This window comes from Mastigoproctus giganteus, chromosome 1 (assembly GCF_048544385.1).
Source record: "Mastigoproctus giganteus isolate SK-2022 chromosome 1, ASM4854438v1, whole genome shotgun sequence".
Lineage (NCBI taxonomy): Eukaryota > Metazoa > Arthropoda > Arachnida > Uropygi > Thelyphonidae > Mastigoproctus > Mastigoproctus giganteus.
In genome coordinates this window covers 144128293-144153068 of record NC_143575.1, presented here as the reverse complement: position 1 = coordinate 144153068, position 24776 = coordinate 144128293, and the positions used below count along the sequence as shown (strand labels likewise).

At 41.9% G+C, this 24776-nt stretch overlaps 1 protein-coding gene across 1 annotated transcript in view; it reads left to right on the top strand.

Moving 5' to 3' along the window:
- Positions 1–24776, top strand: part of LOC150091175 (uncharacterized) — a 97759-nt gene that overhangs the window by 57633 nt on the left and 15350 nt on the right. The window contains exon 4 of the mRNA XM_090382478.1: positions 19426–19464. Within this exon, the coding sequence (XP_090238604.1) occupies positions 19426–19464 (39 nt within the window). The remainder of the gene's footprint in view (positions 1–19425; positions 19465–24776) is intronic.

The following is a 24776-nucleotide window of genomic DNA, read 5'->3' as shown; positions in this document are numbered from 1 at the left end:
TCTTTCCTACAACTGTTTGCTCAATTTGAATTTATGCCATATCAGGCGATTATTCTGAGCAGGAGGAAGAATCCCATCAGCATTGAGCATGCTCAAACCATTCAAGGCTTTATACACCTCTATCAGATCAGATCACCTCGCAGGTGCCTAGTCTCCAGACACTAATTTGTAAAACGTAAGCCTTTCTTCGTAAGAGCAACCCTTTGTTCCTTTCACTAATCTTGTTGCCGTTCTCTGTACTCGTTCCAGCAGCTCTATTACATTTATTACATCCTTCTTAAAATGAGGCCTCCAGACCCGTATACAGTACTCAAGATGTGGCCTGACCACTGCTGTATACAAGGGGATAATCACCTCCTTATCCCTTCTAGCAAAATTCCTGTATATCATTGGCAAGACACCATAAGCTACTCTTGCAGACCGTCTGCACCGCTCAGAGAACTTCGTATCTGACTGCACAATTACCCCCACCCAAGGTCCTTTTCATTCTCTACCACTGTTACTGTAGTACCACACAGTTGATACCTTACTCAGGGGTTACTGCTTCCCATATGCAGTACTTTTCATTTGTCAATGTTAAACTTCAGTTGCCACCGCTCAGCCCATCTGCTCAACTTTTCTAAATCCTCTTGCAGCAGCGTACTATCATTAGTGTCATTATCGTCTGCAAACTTGGACATTAATCTTGATATACCCTCATCAAGACCTTTAATGAATACAACAATGGACCCAACACTGAACCTAGGGAATTCCACTAATAACATTATTCCACGAAGAGCAGTGTCCATTGATTACCACTGTCTTCTCCCACTCAACCATCCCTTTATCCATAGCAGCAATTTGCCTCCAATGCCACACTGTTCCAATTTGTGCAGCAGTCTTCCATGTGCAACAGTATCAAAAGCCTTTCTATGATATCAAAATTATTCTTTGCATCCAGTTCCTTCGTGACCACATCATAGTATCCAATCTTGGTTAAGGGGAAGTCTTGTCTGACCAATCAAATTGGTCAGACAAGACTTCCCCTTAACAAATCCAAGCAGTGTTGGAGCTATAACTGAAGTCTACATGATCCTGCAGTGCTTCTTTAACCAGTGCTTCCATTAATTTCCCTGGAAGAACTGAACTTAAACTAACAGGTCTGTAATTACTTGTCACCCTTTGATCCCTCCCCTTGTGAAATGGGGTCACATTTGCACATCTCCAGTGCACAGGGACCTCCCCTGAGTTCAAGGAAGCTCTCATAATTATGTCTAAGGGTTTCGTATTTCCTTTGCCGCCTCCTTTAATATAATTGGATAGATCCCATCCACACAGGTGCCTTTGTTATGTTTATCTTCAACAATTTCTCCTCCACTTCGCTCTCAGTTATTACAAAATCATCTAGCTCACTGCCAGAGTTTAATTCACTTCTGGCATTCCCTACTCTGAATAACTCCTCATGTGTGAATATACATGCAAAATACTCGTTTAGATTGTTCACTACCTGAGAAGGATCATCAACAGTTGAATCGTCGACATCAAGTGGACCAATCTGATTCATCCCCTTCATTCTAGAGTTTACATAAGTAAAGAACTGTTTGGTGTTTTTCTTTGTATTGTTTTGCCAAAGATTTCTCGTAATCTGCCTTTTCCTGCATAACCTCCTTTGTGACTTAGATACAGACCAGCTTATATCTATCATAGGCTTTCGTGTCACCTGTTACTTTACATGTATCCTATGCATTTTTCTTCTCTGCCACACGTCTCATTATTTCATCTGACATGCTTTTATGCCTTTACCTTGAATAATATTTCTTGCTTGGCATGAAAAAGACTAGGAGCTTCCAAGATTAATTCTCTGAATGCTTCCCATTTTGAATTTGCTCTTGATAACATCATCAGTTGGTCCCACCGTATGGAATTTAAATACCGTCTCAGACCACCTGTAGTCACCTTTACGAAAGCAAAAACTCTTCCCTTTACCCCTGATAGCAGTTACCTCTTTCAGTAAATTCCACTTCAGCACACTGTGATCATTGCCGCCTAGTGGTTCCTTTATCTGCAGATTCTTAATGAATGAAGAATCACTACTGACAATCAGATCAAGAGTATTACTCCCTCTAGTTGCCTCCCGAACATGCTGCTGTAGAAAACAATCATCCAATAAATCCACAAAAGCCTTGCTAGTGCATGACTGACCAACCCACAAATTCTAGTCAATATCTGAGAAATGAAAATCGCCATAAGACAACCTGATTTACCGGCCCCCTTTATTTCTCTGTACAGCTGTTTATTATACTCAAAGTCATTAGGCGTATAGCACACTTCTACTCTCAATTTTGCTTTCCCAGTGCTTATGTCACAACAAACTGACTCGATACTGCACTGTTCAGCCATGTCGACTGGCTGTACTTCCTTGGATTTTATGTTTTTCTTAACTAATAACACAACTCCTCCTCCCTTCCTATCCTGTCTGTTCTCCCTGTACACATCGTAATCCCCAAATTCCAGTACTGTATTCATTATATCTCTGTTACACGACGTCTCTGATATCCCAATAATATTTGCCTTTGATTTGTGGCCAACACCTCAAATTCATTTATCAAACTCCTAGCATTGGTGAACACGCATGTATACATGCACCTGTTCCTATTCTTACCTACCCTAACACAGCCCATGTATTTACTTGTTCCGCAATGACCTCCAGCAGTCTCTGAAATCCCATGCATCTTGTTTTCCAGGTTGCTGCTCATTGTGCAAGAATAACTTTCACTTCTGCCAGCTGCTACTGTTAATATATCAGTCCGTGTATCCTCCCCCCAAGCTAGCAGTTTTCCGACCCACCTAACACTGTCTGGACAGCATCAGCAAATATTCTTGCACCCTTTATATTTTAGGGTATCCCATTCCTATAGAAGCAGTCTCTCCTATTAACAAGCACAGACCAGGTTGAGAAAAATTCTACCCCTTGAGCTTTGCTCAATCTCTCCAGGGCCGAATTGATCGACAAGGCTCTCATCATATACTCCCTCTTATTGTGTCTGGGCAGAATTGTAGACACTTTCAATGTAATATTTTGAATTGTATTAAATTTATATTTGAATTGTATTAAAATTGAATCGAAATCATGCCTCAGACCAGAGCTGCAAAGCAAAAGGCTCAAGGTAGTGGGAGTGCTGTGGCTCGGGTGAGAACAGAGGGGGGGGGGGGGTTGTCCTCTGAATCACAGCACTTGAAATGTACTGATTGTTTGATGTTTGGGGCATTCAGGAATGAGACATGATATTGCAAAGGGGAATGTCTTTGTGTGCGTGCGCGTGTGTGTGTGCGCGCTCGATGTCAGGAGTGTGAGGAAATGAGGCGCCAACTCAGCGTTGTTATGAGCCTTTATGAGAGCTTGAAGAACAGAGTAGATGCCCTCAAAGGACTTAAATTGAGTGGTTCATCAAGCTCTCAGCTCCCCACATCAACGCCAGAGCTTGCACTTGAACATCAGGCAACACAGCGGCAATCCCCAAGGCAGAATGCGATGATACCACAGGAGCTAGTAGTTGTTGGTGACTATTGTCAGGGAAATGGGGAATGTATTGTGCAAAAAGGATAAGTGGAACAAGACTAGGGTATGTCTGCCAGGAGCAAAAGTTGATGACGTCGTAGAGCAGATATCATCTTTTAAGGGCACAAAAGGTGATATCGTTGTACACGTTGGCACCAATGATATTAAGAGTAGGAAAACGGTGGAATTACTTAGCAAGTATGGGTTAATGTTGAAAAAAAAAAAAAAAGCGGCGAGCTAGGGTTGAATTCCAAATTGTCTGCAATTCTGCCCAGACACGATAAGAGGGAGTATATGATGAGGGCCCTGTCAATCAATTCGGCCATGGAGAGGTTGTGCAAGGCTCAAAGTGTAGAATTTTTCTCAGCCTGGTCTGTACTTGTTAACAGGAGAGACCGCTTCTACAGGGATGGGATACACTTAAATAGAAAGGGAGCAAGAATATTTGCTAATGCTATCGAGGCAGTGTTAGGAGGGTCAGAAAACAGCTAATTTGGGGACACACACACACACACACACACTAATAGATTAACAATAGCCGCTGGCAGAAGTTAAAGTGATTCTTGCAATGCGCTGGGGATTTCAGAGAAAACTGGCAGTCATTGCGGAAAAAGTAAATACATCTGCTGTGTTAAGGCAGCTAAGAATAAGAACAGGTGCATGTATACTTGCGTGTACACCAATGCTAGGAGTGTAGTAAATAAAATTGATGAATTTGACGTGCTGGTCAAAACATCAAAGGCAGATATTGTTGGGATATCACACAGACATAGGGAATGCAGAATTGGAATTGGGGGAATATAATGTGTACAGGAATGACAGGAAGGGAGGAGGTGTTATGCTATTAGGTAAGGAACACAAAATCTAAGGAAGTACATCAAGCTAACATGGGTGGAAGGTTTTGAGTCAGTTTGGTGTCAGTTTTTGAGTCAAAGCAAAATTGAGAGTAGGAGTGTACTATAGGCCTAATGACTCTGATGAGAATATTGAACAGCTGTACCGCGAAATAGAGTGGGCCAGTAAATCAGATTGTCTTATAATGGGGATTCTAATTTTCCAGATATTGACTGAAACTTGTGGGTTGGTCATTCGCACACTAGCAAGGCTTTTGTGGCTTTATTGGATGATTGTCTTTTACAGCAGCATCTTCGGGAGGCAACCAGAGGGAATAATACTCTTGATTTGATTATCAGTAGTGATAATCAAATCAAGTGCTTCTTTAGGCATTAAGAATCTGCAGATAAAGGAGCCATTATATGGTAGTGATCAGTGTGGTGATGTCGGATTTACTCAAAGAGAGTAACTACTATCAAGGGTAAAGGGAAAAAAGTTTTTGCTTTCATTAAGGTCGCTACGGAGGTCAGAGACAGTTTTTAAAGTTTATACAGTGGGAGACCAACTGATGACGTTACCAACAACAAATTCTAAATTGCAAGCATTCAAAGAATTAATCTTGGAAGGCTACTAGGCTTTTCATAACAACCAAGAAATATTGTTCAAGGCTAAGGCCTAAATGGATGTCAGATGAACTAATGAGACATGTGGCAGAGAAGAAAAATGCATGGGATACATACACCGATGAGCCAAAACATTATGACCACCTACCTAATATGATGTTGGTCCTCCACGTGTAGTCAAAATAGCTCGTACTCGGCGAGGCATGGACGCTACAAGATTTCTAAATGTGTCTTTAGTGTCTGGTACCAACACGTAACCAGCAGATCCTCTAACTCCTGTAAGGTCCGTGGTTGATACGCCACAGATCGGAGTTGCTGTTGTTCCAACATGAACCACAAATGCTCGATGGGATTGATGTCTGCGGAATTTGGAGGGCAGGGGAATACCTGGAATTCTTCCTCATATCCCGCGAACCAGTCTTGAACAATCCGGGCGGTGTGGAATGATGCACTATCCTGCTGAAAGACAGATCTGCCAGACGGGAAGACCGTTGCCATGAAAGTGTGTCTGTGGGTCAGCAATGATATTTAGGTAAAAAGTGCGTAGTGTATTTAATGTCAAGCGGCACCAGGGGTTTCTTCCATCTCGGCGGATGATGATTAGGTATGTGGTAGACAGAGTGCCCGACCCATGGATGACTGGACCCAGGGTATACCAGCAGAACATCGCCACTCAACAGTTGAGAAAATCATTGATCACATCTTTCCCGAAGATGATCTCAATCTTCACAATATGCACCAAATTCAGATTCGAGCAGAAAAAAACGGGCGTCACCTTCACTATCGACCCCCTCCTTCCTACTTCATCTCCCAGTCTTCAGTCTCCCCTCCCAATACTTTCTCATACACAGCGTTCATCTCACATGTCGAAACTTAAATTACAACAAAATTTTGCCCGACCTTTTGGGCTCCTAGAACTCGTCCTTTCAGTGTATAAGCCCCAACGCAGCGTTCTTTAACAAAATCTTACCTAAATCAACCGCGATTACTTCAACCTTTTTTTTTTTTTTTTTAGGTCCTTGCCACTGAAATCCCAGGAAAGTAGGTGGCAGGACCTGCCAGAGTATCACTTACTGGTAACACCTGCCTAGGGGCCAGGCGGCAAATAAGCCAGAGGAAAAATGGGCACAACATCTTACACAACCCACGACCCACGCACTTTTAAATCTCTCACTTGACAGTGTTCCCGTTTCCGATACAATGTGCATTCGCGGAGATGGGAGAAACCCCAGGTACCGTTTGACCCAAATATACCTTATACCAGCTTGTGTTCGTTTCACGGTGCATCCAGGCGCCATCACTTTCCGAGGTAAACGACGCACGTGGTCCACAGGAAACGGGATTCATCAGAACAGACAACCTTCTTCCAATCACTCAAGGTTCAGTTTCGATGGTCGCGTGCCCATTGTAGGTACTGTCCCCAGTGAACTGTGATTAGCATGGGCATTCGGAGCGACCTGCGGCTATGCAGCCCCGTTTTCAGCAGGGTTCGATGTACTGTGTGTTGCGATTCATTACTCCCGTCACGAGCATTCCAATTACCGGCTAGTTGCGCTACAGTCGCCCTTCTGTTACCTCGTACCACCGCGAGAGCCTTCGCCCTCCTCGAGCGTCGATGAGCCGTGGTCGTCCAAAACCTTGCCAGCGGTTCGTGGGTTTTCCTCTCCTCCGACCACTTTCGGTAGGTACTAACCATGGCTGACCGTGAGCATTCCACAGGCCGTGCCGTTTCGGATATGCTCTGACCAGTTTTCTGGCCATTCCAATTTGGCCTTTGTCAAACTCGCTTAAGTCCGCTACCTTTCCCATCTGAAAAACAAGAGTAATACTGATTAACGGAGCTCGGTATCAGGTGGTTTTATACCGTGTCCCGACCAGCGCAGTAGTTCACCTGCAGTTGCTTCGATTTTCATAACGACTCGCTGGTCATAATGTTTTGGCTCAACGGTGTATAATGTACTAAACTTGCATTAGCAGAGGTATATGATGCAAGAAAGCAAGTTTATACAGAATCAGCAAAAAAAAAAAAACCCTTCCCATTTCACTCATCCAGTCACTCCAAATGTTTGTCTAGTTCAGCCTTAAATTTATTTAAGCTATCAACTTCCACAACAACAGATGGAAGCCTGTTCCAGCAATCAACTACCCATTGACTAAAGGCAAACTTCCGCACATCTATTCTACAACTGTCTTTCCTCAATTTGTACCTATGCCTCCCTCAGGTTCTTAGCATAAGCAAGCGGAAGTATACCGTCAGCACTGAGCCTGCTCAAACCATTCAAGGCCTTATACACCTCAATCAGATCACCTCGGAGGTGCCTAGTCTCCAGATGCTGCAACTTGCAGAACTTAAGTCTTTCTTCATAAGGGCACCCCTTTGTTGCCTTTCTCTGTACTCGTTCTAGCAAATCAACATCTTTCCTAAAATGAGGTCTCCAGACCTGTATACAGTAATTAATGTGTGGCCTGACCACTGCCTTACACAAAAGGATAATCACCTCCTTGCATCTGCTAGCGAATTCCTATATATCATTGATAAAACTCCATGACCTGCTCTGGCAGCAAGTCTGCACTGCTTAGAGAACTTGATATCTGACTGCACAATTATCTCCAGGTCTTTTTCATTCTCCACCTCCCTGAGTGTAGTACCACAGAGTTGGTACTTTTCCCTTGGGTTACTGCTACTCATATGCAGTACTTTGCATTTGTCATTGTTAAACTTCATTGAAAAATGCAAAGTTAGGTAGCCCATCTGTCTAACGTTTCTAGATCCTGTTGCAGTAGCATACTGTAGTGTAATTAACAACCCTTCCAACTTTTGTATTATTTGAAAACTTGGACATTAAGCCTGATATAACTTTACGATATCACTGATAAATACACAAAACAACAATGTGGCCCAGCACCGAACCTTGGGGGTTTCTGCTAATAACATTAGTCCACGTATAACAGTGTCCTTTTATTACCACTCTCTGCCGTCACCCACTCAACATTCAGTAAAGTGCCCTTAATGCCATACCTCTCCAATTTGTACAGCAGTCTCCCATGTGCACCAGTATCAAAAGCTTTCCTGAAATTCAAGTATATGATATCAAAATTATTTTTAGCATCCAGTTCCTTTGTGACCACATCGTGGTATTCAATCAAACTGGTCTGACAAGACGTCCCCTTAACAAACCCATGCTGTGTCTGAATTATTGATACTGTCTTGTCTAGGTGATCCTGTATCACCTCTTTAACCAGTGACTCCATTATTTTCCTCGGAACACAAGTTAAACTAGCAGGTCTATTATTATTTGTGTCACCCTTTGTGAATTGGAGATACAATTGCACATCGCCAATCCATGGGGACCTCTCCTGACTCTAAGGATGTTCTCATAATTATGGCTAAGGGTTTGCTTACTTCCCTTGCTGCCTCCTTCATTATAACTAGATAGATTCTATCTGCCCCAGGTGCATCTTTTATGTTTAACTTCAACCATTTATCCTCCACTTTGCTGTCAGTTATCACAATATCACTTGGCTTCTTGTTAGAGTTTGATAAACTTCTGGCACTCCCCTCATTGAATAACTTCTCATGTGTGAATGTAGATGCAAATTACTCATTCAGTTTATCAGCTACTTGAACAGGATCATCAATAATCGAACCATCGATGTTAATTGGACCAATCTGATTCATCCCCTTCCTTCTAGAGTTTACATAAGTAAAGAATTCTTTACTGTTTTTCTTTGAGTCTTTTGCCAAAGATTTCTCGTAATCTTCCTTCGCCGGCCTAACCTCCTTCGTGACTTGAATACAGACCAACTTATATCTGTCGTAGGCTTCTGTGTCGCCTGATAATTCATATGCATTCCATACATTTTTCTTTTCTGCCACGAGCGTCATTTATTCATGTACTCTATTTACATCCATTTACTATGTTCACTTACGGATGTAACTTTGTATATCTGCAGATATTGCTATGTATATTTGGAGACAATTATGTATATTGGAAATTTTGCATATATGTAGCCCTTCTAGCTTGATGGCTGTATTAGGGACACGCCTTACTGGTAACAGACATATATAATAATAACAATGATGACCAAGAGCCGCCAATACCACCCAAAGTCAGCCGTGGAGAGACTGTGAATAGCTCGGAAAGATGGAGGAAGGGGCCTGATAGACCTAATCGAGCAACAGAAGACAGCAATAGCTAACCTGAAGGATTACCGGTACTTCCAAAAAACAAACAAACACCACTCTACCAGGCCATAAGGAAGATTGATAAGCGCGATACCCCACTCAACCTAAGCGAGGAGTGCCCGCCCACCCAGATGACAGAAACGAAACTAGAAAGATGGGCAAAGAAGACACTCCACAGTAGGCACTACAATTGCCCCCATCAAGATCACATAGATAAAATTGCTTCTAATGCATGGCTCACGAGAGGGACGCTCTTACCCGAAACTGAAGGATTCATGCTCATCATCCAAGATGAGGTTATCAACACCAGAAACTATGAACAATACATTGCCAAAGAGCCCAGAATGTCAGATAACATATGTCGACGATGGCACCTAGCTTCAGAAACGATCCAACACATCAATGCAGAATGCAAGGTGATCACCCAGACTGAGTACACTCGTATACGGGCATCCCCACCTGTCACCCGCATAAGGGCAGTCACATGGCGAGGTATTGAGTCCACTAGTTGCTGAAAGCGTTCCACAGGTATTTCCATCCATACTTGCTGCACCACTGTCCATAATTCCGTCGCATTCCTGGGTGGAGGATCCAAAGCTCGAACGAACATTTCCACAGCATCCCAAAGATGCTCCACGGGGTTCATATCAGGTGAACGGGAAGGCCATTCCATGGTGGTAAAATTTGTGGAATGCTCTTCTAATCACGCTCTAGTCACCACAGCTCTGTTGGGAGAAGCATTGTCCTGCTGGGAGAGTCCATTGCCCTGTGGGTGCACCATGACCATGAAGGGATGCAGATGGTCTGCAAGGATGGACACATAACCTGGACCGTTCAGACATATGTCTGGACGTACAAGAGGTCCCATCGTGTGGCAGCTGAACACGCCCCAGACCATAACCGATCGTCCACCTGCCTGAACAGTTCCTTGTTGATATGACAGGTGCATAGCTTCGTGCGGGTTCCGCTAGATACGTACCCTTTCCTCCGCTGGAAATAACTGGAAACGGGACACATCGGACCAAGAGACCCGTCTCCAATCATCCAAAGTCAAGTGACGATGTTCTTTCACCAGTTGCGTCGTAGAGTCCTGTGTCGTGGTGTTAGCAATGGGACTCTGGTGGGTCGGCGGCTCCCATTACTTATTGCGGCTGTTTGCTTGATGGTATTGGTGGAGATGTTTCTGGCACGTTCCTCGTTGAAATCGGTGGTGATTTCTGCCATTGTCGCTCTTCAATTGGCTGAAACAATGCGAGACAGATTTTGACGGTCACGTTCATCAACCACCTTTCTCAGTCCACAGCGCTCTACACGATATGTTATTCCGCAAATGGCGTATTCCCGATACACTCTTGATACTGTCGAACGGAGAAAGAGTGCAATTTCTATACCACCTCCGTGATAGTGCGACCCATGCGTCGGGCGTCCTTTCAGTGTACATCAGAAGCTAGAGAGGAAATATTAGTGGATCAAAGAAAGCATACCGTACCCGTAGCCTAGTGGTCAGGCGCGCGGGTGCATAAGTACACGTGCCTTGAGTGATCGGGGTTCGAGCCCGTGACTTCTGAATACGGTGCTGTTTCTTGTATTCTGTCTATTTTGTGAACTCCTCTGACCGTTTGGTCGTCCCGGAGTATAAACAGATAATTTATTTATTATTTACAAGTACGAACCCCAGGCAGCACTAGAGACCCCAATTCACAAGCTGTACTAGGATCGCGCCACAATAACGGATAAGAAAATCCTGCACAACAGACCGGACAGAACGTTATGGATAAGAAGGAAAAGGCTACCTCTCTCTGATCGACATAGCAGTGCCCAACACTAGCAATCTCCAGAAAACCCATGAGGAAAAGATTAGGAAATACACGAACCTAAGACAGGAGATCAAAAAGGTGTGGCATAGCACATGCAAGAAGTGACAACCATCTCTATCATCGTTTCAACTACCGTATAGTGCCAACGAACCTATATAACAGCCTAGCAACAAGAGGTCTCCCAGTGAACACCTACAAGGAACTCCAGAAAGTTTCAATCCTGAACACCTGTAGGATTGTCAGAGCGTCTTCGACCAACATTAACACCATACATAACCGACCTGTGTACTTGGTAGCAATTCCCGTCACGAGGTGAAACCCCAATCAGGGAGAAATAATATATGAGCAACGTAATAACAATATTTTTTACAATAATAATAAATGTATTTAAAACGAAGCTAATTGCAGATTTTCAAATGGCTCGATCTGACAGAGTATATTTTTGCTGCCTACTCATTGCCTATAATTATGGAAAATGTTTTCATAAACATTTTCCATAAAGATTAACTTCTTTAATGCTTTATTTGGTCCTTCAATGTAGGGTTTTCGGCCCTGAGCTCTGTGCACTTACATTTTTTTATGTTTTGGCAGCAGATACACCACAGCTAAAGGTGGACGAAGTTTTCTGGAAAGGTGTTGTTTGTATGTATTGTGTAGGCGGCTCCTAGAACACAAGTTCAACTCTGGTTACTTTTTACTTTTTTTTTAAAAGACTGTCTGTCAAGGTAAGGCCAGTGTATATAGTATAAAATTAAAATTTTTTCCACCCGCACAGGAAATTTTTCCTGCACAGGATGGTGGGAGAGAGAGAGAGAGAAGGTGAAAAAAGTGTTTCATCCCGTACGGGATTAGAAGAGGAAAAGGAAAGAGTAAAGAGAGGAGCTATTCCTCCTGCTCCAAGGACAGCCCCAGAACCAGAGCAGAGTGCAGAGAGAGGAAAATAAAAAATTAAAAAAAAAAATATGTTTTTATTTTTTGAAGAGAGAGGGGCTGCTCTGGCCTGGGGAATCCCAGGCCAGAGCAGAACGCAAGAGAGAGAAGGGGAGAAAAGTTTTTCATCCCGTACAAGCCCCAGACCATTACCGACCGCAAACAAACGCGCCTGCGAACAGTCTTCGCCCCACCCATTATAATCAGCCTCTACCTAATAAACAGCCCACAATATCAGCTGATGTATCTCGTTCTTCATCTAACGGAAGTAGAGTGCCCGCCTGAACAGTTACTTGTTGACATCACGGGTGCATAGCTTCGTGCGGTTTCCGCCACGAAGCTATGCACAGGACAAGGGGAAAAGGAAGGAGTGCAGAGAAGAGCTACTCTAGTTACAAGGACAGACCTAGAACCTGAGTTTAGCGTAGAGAGAGAAGAAAAAAATAATAATATATAAAAAATAAAATAACGGGATTATGGGAATTAATTATTACTGGGTTAGCGTTATAGCCAGCAGGGTAAAAAGACAACCTTGGCAAACTTCTGGTCAGTCGCAATGCTAGAGACAGTTGCCTTTAGTTGTTCACGTTGTTCTTCATATAAATCACATTCGAAAAGGATGTGGAACCAGTTTTCTTTGTTGTCACAAATGCAAAGATCTGTGTTGATCAATCCCAGTTGGTGGAGCTTGTCGTTAAGGGAACCGTGGCCGCTGACAATGTACGTAGATGCCAGACTCAATGAAAACCAGGAGATGGTCGTTTTAGACGTTGCAAAGGTTTCCATCGGGAGGAATTTTTTAGTTACTGCACCAATGGTAGAGGTGTCCCATCTGGTCTGCCACAGATTGGTAAGTTCATTGTAACATCTAGTCTTTTCTCGCTTGACGTCAGTATCGTGGGTCAGCTCTATGGAGGTCGGGATTCTTTTCTTGAGTCGAAAGCAAGGGCTCCGGGAAGGTGTATCTATAATGATTTGATTTGATCCTTGACCTGGAATCGCATAGACATTTAATATAAAAACTAAAATTTTATTGAATATGTGAACCGCTGTTTAGCTGCACCAAAGTTATGCTTATGAAATATTATACCAAGTTTTATTATTATTATTATTGTTGCTCTTATATTATTTCTCCCTGATTGGGATTCCACCCCGTGACAGGTACTGCCTAAACAAAAAAGTACACAGGGTGGCTATGTCTAGTGTTACTGTTGGTCAAGGTACTCTGACTATTTTACAAGTGTTCAGGGTTGCAACTTTCTGGAGTTCCTTGTAGGTGTTCTCTGGCAGACGCATTGCTGCTAAGCTGTTATGTAGGGTTTTTGGCACTATACCGGTGGCTCACACGATTATTGGGACGGCCGTTACTTGTTGCATATGCCACATCTTTTTGATATCCTGTGTTAAGTTCGTGTACTCCCTGATCTTTTCCTCATGGGTTTTCTGGAGGTTGCCAGTGCTGGGAATCACTATGTCAATCAGATAGGTAGCCTTTCCATTTTTGTCCACAAGGGTTATGCTCGGTTTGTTGTGCAGGATTATCTTATCCGTTATTATGGTGCGGTTCCAGTACAGCTTGTGGGTTGGGGTCTCTAGTGCTGCCTAGGGTTTGTATTGGTAGTACGGTACACTTTCTTTAATCAACTGGTATTTCTGATGTATTATCCTGGCTACCTGGTCGTGTCTAGGAGTGTACTCAGTCTGGATGATCACCTTGCATCCTGCGGCTTTGTGTTGGATCGTTTCTGAGGCCAGGTGGAATCGTCGACATGTGTCATCTGACACCTCGACTTTTTTAGTTACTGCTCCTAAGTAACACAGCTTTGTGCACCCTGGGCGGCGTGTGCCCACATCTTAACGCCATTGGGCCAAATCTATGCTGTTGCCCTTTACAGCAGGCCGGGCGAGGACATCACACCCATCACCAGGTACTTGCAGGCATTGACCGACATGTTCCCTGATCAAAGAATCATAATTGGGGCAGATGTAAACTGCCGCTCACCAGCCTGGCACAGTCTGACCCCAGACAGGAGAGGTACCAGAAATGGACAGATTTTAGAGGACTTTCTCTCGAACTCTAGGTTCACTATCCTGAACAGACTACACCAGATGCCTACATTTTGTAATACCCTGTGGGAGGCGACTATTGATGTCACGTTGTCCACGGGAAACCTTGCAGGTTACATTGATGAGTGGATCGTCAGAGACTCGTGGACGACTTCCGACCACAGGGTGATTACCTGCCAAATCAAAAGATCATTAAACAGGCTACTGATACCTAAACAAACACTAAATCGCTTCGCCATCCGCTGGACGAACTGGGAAAGGTTCAGAGAGGTCTTAATGCCTGCTGCGGCCCAACGCATGGAAACAACAGACCAGAATGGGGACCCAGACGAGAATCAAAAGAGGGTAACGGAAATAATACTTGCGGCGAGTGAAGCATCAATGAAGAGGAGAAATCCCAAACCGGGAGCAGTCCCGTGGTGGTCTCACGAGATCCAGCAACTCAGAAGGGAGACCATGAGAAGAAGAAAATTCTTTCAACGGGCAAGACGCACATGGCCTGCTGCTGAGGTCCAGATACTAAAGGAGCGCTATAGAGAAGCAAGAAACAGATATACGGATGCGATAAACAAGAGCAAACAAAGAGCCTGGGAAAACTTGGCAGGCATAACAGGAAATAATGAGCCATGGGGGGTAGTCTATAGGATAATCACAAACTCTCCAGGGGGGGAAGTTATTTCTACCACATTGACACCACAAGGGAGCCAAACCACCACATGGCAACAGTCACTCACAAATATTCTGGGCACTATTTTCCCAGAGACTGCCATGCCTACTTCACCTGAACAGCATAGAATATGCCAAGAAAATGACATGTACACCACTGACTCCCGTGAACCACCGTTCACGCTAGATGACACCAAATCCGCGGCAAATCACGTAAGAAATAATAAGTGCCCAGGCCTCGATTATCTCGAACCGGAAATTATCAAAAAAGTAACGGATCTGACCCCCGAACTCCTCCTAAATCTGTTTAATAACTGTTTGCATCAAGGCATCTTCCCAAGAAACTGGAAGACTGCGGGACTGAAACTGATCCCGAAAACACCCACGAAGCCTCCACAACAGCCAACCACCTACAGACCGATAGCTTTGCTACCAGTAATCAGCAAACTATTTGAGAGAATGCTATATGCCCGAATTGACACGCATTACAAGAGTGCTGAACTGCACATGTCTACCCAGTTCGGCTTTAAGCCCGAGTCTTCGACAGTAGAGGCACTTAGACATCTGCTGTACGGTGTCACCAGTTCCAACAGTAAATACTACCTAATCATCTCCATAGATTTTGCCGGGGCTTTCGACACCATTTGGTGGCCAAGTGTCCTGGCAAGGCTAAGGCGGGCCAACCTTCCCTGCAATTTGTATCTCACTATCAAGTCTTACCTTACCGACAGGAGTATTAGTGTCGTGGCACCCTATGGTAGGGTAAACCGCAGTGTCTGCAGGGGTTGCCCCCAGGGTTCTGTCCTGGGGCCGCTGTTGTGGAACATTGTCTTGGATGAGTTCCTGGCCATGGACCTTGGTGACGTCCAAACCCAAGCTTTTGCCGACGACTTAATCTTGAAAATTGCTGCCGACAGTAGAACCCAGTTGGAGGTAAAAGCAAACCATGCCATCAAGATACTACAGGACTGGACCACCTTACACTGCCTAAAAATCTTACCAACTAAGACATCCTCAATCTTACTGAAAGGCACCCTTGACCTGCACAGGCCGCCTCAAATAAAGGTGAACAACACCACAGTGAAACTCCAAAGCCAGCTTAAGTACCTGGGGGTGATATTAGATTGTAATCTTTCCTTCAAGCAGCATCTCACACATCTAAGAACAAAGATAAGGAAGTACTCTGCACTGTTAGCACGTGTGGTCGGTCGTGACTGGGGACTTAAACGTCGCGTACTCTCCTTATATTATAAAACGACATTCCTACCAGCTATAACATATGCCTCTGCGGTTTGGTATCACAAGGCATCAACCGCCGTAAATAGACGCATAATCGACTCAATCCATAGAACTATCCTGTTAACCATTACCAGAGCCTGCAGCACCACTAGCACTGTTGCCCTACAGGTCTTGGCCGGAGCCCTTCCCCTTGATCTGGACATCATACGTACTGGAATAGCCTATTATATAAACAAAGGAATGCCTTGCACCCACCTAGACTACACAGTGGATAACAGTGCAACCCACAAGGCTGAAAAGAACAGGCTGCAGAAATACTTAAAAGAAACCTGGCAATACCGCTGGACAAACACAACAAAAGGGAATATCACCAAAAAAGTTCATCACGGACGTAGACAGAGTTTACCCCATTCTTCCAACCTGGCTGCAACCCGGACTTTACACGACCTACCTCCTTACGGGTCACGGGGCTTTCAATGCAAAGCTTACAGCATTGGGAATAGTGGAGGATCCGCGTTGTACTTGCGGGGAACAAGAAAGCTGGGTGCACATTATGTTTGAGTGTGCCCAATACGAAGACCTTAGATGCAGACTAATAACTAGAGTTCACTATCTACCGAGGGATCTTGAGTCACATCTACTAGATACACAAGAGGAATATTTAGCCTTAACTGATTTTGCCCAGGGATTATTTACCAGGCGCCAAACACTAACCGCCATATACAGAAGGCCTTAAAGGAATGGGACAAAACAAACCTGCAAATAGCAGCGAGATGACACAGAGGAGCCGACTATACAAACCTTGGACTGAGTACAAAATGAACTGGGAAAAGACAAATTACAATATATTGTCTAACCACAAGAGTCATGATTACCGCCAATGGAAGCGAAAAAAAAAACACCTTTAAATAGTTGTGACATCAGAACAAAGGGACACTGCCCCCAGACCTTGCAGCATAGACCCACTATATAATGACAAAAGGTAGCGTGAGGACTATCAAACATCACGGAAGGGATAAAACCCCATAATGACAACCAGTAGACTTGATTATGACCCCAGGATAATGACCAGAAAATAGGACCCAGACCACATGCAGTCTGGAAGGATGACATCCCAGATTTAATCCCCTATTAGTGTCCCACCTAGATGAGACTCAACGGCCAGCTTTTTAGGGCCTGCAAACTGATGGAGACGACATACGGTGGCACTCTCCCGCCGGAACAGCCTATTGGCGACCCAAATCCGCACTCTCTTGAGCGGATCTTTCTTTCCAAACTCCTGGGGAGGAGAGGCTTGCCTCTCCTTGCCTCCCCAATTTTCTCACTCTGGTGGGGCACGGGCATGCCTCACTACCTGCAGGGACTATCTACTCTGTCGGCCCCTTATTTCCAACTCCTTCCCCCCAGTCTTCATCCTTCCCCCAAACTTTTGTCTTGCACAGCGTTTAGCCCTACATTTCAAAATCAAAAGAGAACATCAAAATTCTTGCCCGACCTATTTGGTTTTTAAAACTCACTTTCACGGCACAGCCCCACGTCGCGTACTATTAATACTAACTTGCTAAGTATCACTAATATCAACCTCGATTTATTTATTTATTATAATTATTATTATTTATTATTATTTTTTTTTTATTTTATTATTTTATTTTTTTTTTTTGGTCCTAGCCACTGAAATCCCAGGAAAGTAAGTGGCAAGACCAGCTAGAGTACAAATATTGGTAACACCCGGCCGGCCTCCCTGTGGCAGGTATTGGTAACGTCGGGTCTTACTAGGGGCCCGGCGGCTAACAGGCCGGATGAACAATGGGCACAACAAACTACACAGTACATATCCCACACACTTAAATCTCTGGCTTGTCCGATACAGAGAACATACGCGGAGATGGGAGAAATCCCAGGTGCCGTCAGACCCCGAACATACCTAATAATAAGTCAGTTATTATCTGCCTTATTATTATTGGGGCAGTTTTCAGAAGCTTTTCTTCAACTGTGTTAAACAAAGGACCAAGGGGAGTACCCCGATACATCGCCTTTTCGCCCTTTGTTTAACATCTATATTAATGATATAGCTATACACTTTGAGACATTACATATTAAATCTTTGTCCTAAGCAGCCGACATTAAGCTTTACAGAGCTGTATCCTCTTAATTAAGCATTTAAGAAATTTGTACAATGGACTTCCGACAACATAATAAAATGTCGGGATGTTACTTATACGCACCAAATAAAGAATATTTTCTTCTTTATAACATCAGTTTATATCACGTGAATATTATCATAAAAACCTAGGTCTGCCTACATCCAACGCTGCTTTTGTCTTTCATATACTGGAAACTTCCAATTAAGTCAGAGCAGTTTAACATTTGGCCAAGAGTTGGAAACTATTTAAAATGTCTTTTTTTTTTTTTATGAAAACCCCAAACACGAAAGGTAACAAAACCAATAGTACTTAGTACCGTGCATGGGTTGAAGGAGAAATATGGGGGAGGGGGATGCCAGAAACTTTGCTCTAGAGACTAAACATGGGTTTCACCACTTCAAGCCTCCAATAAGCAAAGTGGTGGTATTTCACCGGTTGATGAAAGTCATCTACCACCTTTGTAAGATTACTGTTAAAATTAGATTTCTAAAAAATATGGATAACATGAATCTCTTTTCCATAGGAAACAATTTGGTGTGTACCTTCAGAACATTTTTACTTATCGTTTTATTGAAGAAGCATATTTTGATAAAAACTTAATTCTTTAACCTTTTACATCATGCAATTTTGTAATTGCATGATGTAAAACCTACTACCATGCCACATTGGAAGTTCGTTAGATCACTCATTTTCTCCATTCTTGCTATTCGGCAAGATTTGAACTTGACAATTTCAATTCTCGTCAAATATTTACCTAAATTAAATAGCTTACATGTATGTTAACTTTAGAGACTAAATTCTCAAATTTATTAAACCATTTCTGTTTGTTTATGTATCGTGTGTGCATTACAAATGTACAATTTATTAACTATCACTCTACACTGTGCTGCCACTGTGCGACTTTGTGGCCCGTCTGTTTGCTTGCACAATTCTAGCCATCCTCCTCTGACCTCTCTCATCAACAAGCGATTTTCTTCCACAGGAGCGCCGTTGAGAGGATGTTTTCTGTTCATTGCACCATTCTTGATACACCCTTGAAACTGTGGTGAGTGGAAAGTTCAGGAGAAAATGCTGTTTCAGAGATGCTTTGTCCAGCACGTCTTGCACCTACTACCATGCCACATTCGAAGTCCGTTAGATCACTCATTTTCCCCATTTTTGCTACGGTTTGTACGCTTAACTGATACTAGAAAGCATTTGCTGCTGCATTTGTATCCACTACTGTGGTCCTGTGACTTGCAACGTTGTGGGACAAACCATTTGTGTGCACAGCAGGGGTGTACCTAATAAAGTGGCAGCACAGTGTATATAGGCATAAAGTTGCAGGTTTCTTTGTAATGTGTAGTCTTATAATTAAACAATACATACTTGTAATTTTCAGGTACTTTCGTGTGTCGCCAGTGGAATACAACAACGAATGGCAAGTATACTCATTTTTATACTATTTGTACAAAATTTAACAATTACTGTACCGTAAAATTTGAGCCAATACCTTCCATACAACCACCATATATGGATTTACGGTGTGAGGAAGAAGTTGATGATATTATCCGTGCTTACATGGATGCTACACAGAAAAGGAAATTTGTCTTCCCGTGTTTTGACTCTCCTCTTTTTTCCTTTCTCTGGTTATCCGTCACGTCTATTTCCCTTTTATTTACCGTGGTTATGCAATGCATTTTGTCTGTTTGCGCAATACGTGATCAGATTTCAGTTGGCCCCTCTAACTGTTCTAAAACTACACGCTGACTTTACTGAAATATTAAAAATCCGCCTTCCATCATCTGTAATTGCTGAAGCCAAAAATTAATCAGCTAAAGACAGGAGTGTCGTGACAAATTGTTAGCAGGGAAAGAGTTGCAAGTTACATTTGCTGATTATGCTTAAAATTTCGTAAAACAAAGTTATCAATTGGAAAACTTGAAATTACGATTCATAGACAAAATTCTGAGTTTTACTTAGAGGCTAAATAGGACAATCTGGCACTGTGCAGGGCCGTGCAAGGGCATGAGTATTTATTTACCCTCTAAATTTTTAAATTAAATTTCATAAACACTTGAACCACGAAATAAGTACAACAGAATAATTAAGCTGTTTTTAATAAGGTTATAGGTAAGAAAAGGCGCTATCCTGCTCCTGCGAACCTGACCACCTGTACTGCAGTACTAAGTACAAGGAATGTAGCCTGTAATACGGATGCCCTGGTGGATCGATAGGATTGGCGAAATCCTTTTGCAATATTAAAAGCCTATTATATGCGAATGATATGTAACACGTTTATCTTTCCTTAACTTCTGAACAACAGTTTAGATGCCCATCGAATTCAGAGCCTTGTGGTGAGACCACGTCCTGAAATAGGCACAACTATCCCCATAGCTTACGCATTTCTCTCCATAACACAGATGGATTACGGAGACTATTCCCTGCTAACATCCAGGAATTTTTCGGAGACAAAGTCGAAAGTACAGGAATTATACTTCGGCGAAATGCACCCCAAACTACATATTTAATAAATACACAAGTAGAAAAAGAGAAGCACACAATAAGAATCTACATTGCTATGGACCCTGAATGACTTTGTATTCATTGGTTAAGGCGCTTAAAAAGTGCCTGAAAAGACTTTTAAGAGGTTGGCACAAAAGATTTAATTTTTTTATATTAATTAGTATACTGATGGATGAATTTATGCGTGGGGTTGTTTTATCAATAAAGGATAAAAAGTCTCATTACCCCTAGGAAAAAACAAAAGTAGTCGTTTGCAGAGGAAATTATAACCGAAAGTGTAAATGATAAATACGACTAAATACGACCATACTATTAAATGATAAATACGAAAGTGTAAATGATAAATACGACTAATACTGGAGAAATAAGTTACAAAAGACATTTACTCAAAAGGTACCTATGCAAGCACCAAGTGTACGCAAACGTACACTTGCGTACGTTTAATCTTGAGCCGTTAATAATAATTGGGGTGTAGGTAATAATATGATAGTGGCTTACACAACTCTAACACTTAAATAAAAGATATCAGAGAACCTGAAAGTTCGTTACAAAAACACACATATGCATTAGGGAACGACAATCGTTAGGAGCAACAAACCACATTTTACGAAGAGGGCATAATAACCTTGTACAACAATGAAAGTTTCGGATGTTATTCCGTAAGGAATAGTCCCAAAGAAAAAAAATTTCGGCGTACGTTCTGATGGTCTCTGAGAAGGGTTTAAGCACAATTTCCAAAAAAAAAAAAATATAAAGCTTTAGTTAATAAAAAATACACCTTGAGATACATCTTATATACAGATTTGGAATTCGCATTTAAGGAAGGATGCAGATCTACAATAAAAGATGCAACGAAGAGTACCTTTGTCAACAGTTCTATATACTTTATTGGGTTGCAAAATCTTGAGACAAGATGTCTGTGTGGTGGATTGATAATAGGGAAATTATTTTTTTTCCCTTTCAAAGATTGCACTAAAATTGAAGGACAGTTATAGATTGCATATATGAAAATTCTATTTTAGCTAGAGTTAATAACTCTAGCTAAAATAGAATTTTCAGAACCTTCAACTAGAGCGCTTCAATAAATTTACGAAAATAATCCTAGTGAAGTTACATGCATCTTCGTAGTTTATTCGCGGAAGATTTTCTGCTATGTGTTAAAGTTTACAGCCTAGTTCTGCTTTTAAACCAGTTCAGAAATCAAAAAATAAACGTTACATTCCCGGATTGTATTTAGGTATTCACAAAACAACCAATTTTATTTTAGTTGTTGCAGTAGAGCCTAATTTGAAGTGAATCTTTTAACAGTACTGATTCTTGCTCACAGCCAACGAATGTATTTTTATTTGTAGTTATTATAAATTGTCAAATCACTTTAGTGTGAAATATATTAAGTTCAAGTAATATAGTTCGGGTTGCACCGTACCTTCAAGTATTTATTGAACATTTCCTTGTATATCATTATTTTGTATAAATGGAGCCGCAGATTCGTAGCATCTGTTCGCACTTCCAATGGTTTAGCTGCATTCCCTCCAATCGCAAGCTAACTAGAAAAGCCCGCAACCGTTGGAAGTATGGGGACTGCCTTCCCATTTCTAAATCTTCCACCTACTCTTCCAGTTTTCATTCATCTAATACTGATATCACTTCGAATGACAGATCTAAAAGATGTTTAGTCAGTCACATTGATGATCTGAAGCTTGTATTTAATTAATGAACTTAATTCTGTCAGAGAACGTTGTGAGGCTATAAATGCTGCATCCACCAAAAAATTTCTAAGCTTGCAAGATCAACTAACGAAAACATCATCTGAAATTCTATCTTTACAGCGTAGTAATTCTTTGTTATCTAGCTTTCTCGAACGGCAAATTGCTGTAACAGGTAATCTCTTGGGTCAATGAATAGTCAGACCTATTACAAATGCACAGTAAGTATTCTACGCATGACGCTTCGACTTACACACAACTTATTTACAGTTCTACTGTAACTAAAGACCGTACATCTGTCATTTCATTTCGTGTTTGCCGTTCTGACTAAGAGTTGTAATGCACCGTTCTTCCAACCATTTTTTCACCTGTAACAAATGCAAAACACATTTTCGAACCACTAATGCAGAAATGTAGCTAAAATAACTACGGAAGTGCCTACTTACACTTTTCGCCCGATGACAAGGAGCAGAGTCATCCTGAAAGATGCAGTTACTTGGTAGGTTGAAATGATTTCTAATGGTTGGCAGCAATTTGCTTTCCAATATAGCCAGGTATCCATTGGCATTTACGGAACCTTTTATAAACCGCAGATGGCCTACTCCGCGATACGAAATGCACCCCCATATCATTTGGCTGGTAGGGAATTTCAGTGTAGACACCATAAATTCTGAGTGGTATTCTTCACCACGTGTACGTTGAATCGTTTGTCTCCCATCAGAGTCATGCAGGTTGAATTTCTTCTCATCCGATATTAATGAAAGATCTGATTGGATGGACTTTGAATATGTTAGAGAGGTTAGATGTCGTTAAAGAAATTATTTGTAGGATCCCTATAGTAAGGTTTCCACTGCAGTTGTAAGTTGATTATGAAATTTTGGGATTCTTTGAAGATTTTTACTGAGAATTCCATATCAAAATATAGACTGCAGGAAAGAAGGTTTCTTTCTAATTAAAGTAAATGTAAAGGTTTCCCTTTACATTTACTTTAATTAGAAAGAATACTTGATGAGAATCAAACCGAAAGAGCAAGCTGGCTTTAGGACAAGATTCTCAACTATGGATCACCTTCACGTAATATCATAGCTAATGGAGAAAGCAAATGAATATAAAACACCATTATGCCTGGCATTTGTGGACTATGAAAAGGCATTTGACTCCATACAGCATAAGGCAATGTTTCGGGCACTGGAAAGACAAGGCATAGACACCCCATATATTATGATTTTGAGGAAATTATATGAGAACGCTACCTCCTTTATTAGACTAGACAAAGACAGTAGCAAATTTAAAACTGAGTATGGAGTTCGACAAGGAGACAATATCTCTGAAGTTGTTTACTGCTGCCCTTGAGGAAGAGCTTTCAGAAGATTAGACTGGTCGCAGAAAGGAGTCAATGTGAATGGAGAGTACCTAAACCATTTACGATTTGCAGATGACACTGTGGTCATAAGCCACGATCCCAGAGAAATTAGAGGAAAATCTTAATCAGTTATGCACAGTTAGTAAGGATTTTGGACTAAACTAAAGATGAATATGGCTAAAATAAAAGTAATGATGAACAAGTATGTCATAGAATGGGATATAAGGACTGAAGGAGCAGTAATTGAAAACGTGGAGTCATGTACTTATCTGGGATAAGTTATTAGCTGTAATAATGATGAATGGCTGGAAGTCAAGAGAAGAATAAATTTTGGATAGACAGCATTCAGGAAATATAGTCACATACTGAGGAGCAATATCCCAGTTTATCTGAAACGTAAAATAATGAACCAATGTATACTCCCCACCATGACTTATGGAAGTGAAACTTGGGCACTCACCAAAAGAATGGAAGGGAAGCTGAGAACTACACAGCGAAGAATGGAACGAATTATATTGGGAATCAGACTGTTAGATAAGAGGAGAAACACATAGATTAGGCAGCAAACTCAAGTAAAGGACATTCTTATCAAAACTAAAGTACTAAAATGGTCTTGGGCAGGACACATAGCTTGAAGACATGATGACAGATGGACTAAGAAAATAAGAGAATGGTACCCAAAAGGAGCTAGAAGAAAACTTGGAAGACAACGGCGGAGATGGATAGATGAAAATCATGAGTTTGTGGGTAGTAAATGGATGGCCATTACACAAAACAGAAGGAACTGGTAAGTTGCTCGAGAGGCCTTCATCCTGCAGTGGATTGAAAATGGCTGATGATGAAAGGGAAACCAAGTCTTTTAAAGTCATGCTCATTAAGGCTGGTAAAAAATACAGAACAAGTGAGGAAATTAAATCTGAGTTTTTGAGGTCTGTTCGTCCGATTTTAAGTACTGTTAAGGCGAAAAATATTAGAACTGCAAGAGACAACGGAGTTTTCATGGAGGTAGAAACTGTGGAGGACATCTTTAAAATTAAGTGTTCTAAGATAAAGAGTTAGGATTGATATATTCAGTTCCAGAGTTGTTGTTTTTGATGTGGAGGATTTATGAAAAGATTTCATTAAAGAGTTGTGGTCTAAAAATTTGAAGGAAACTGG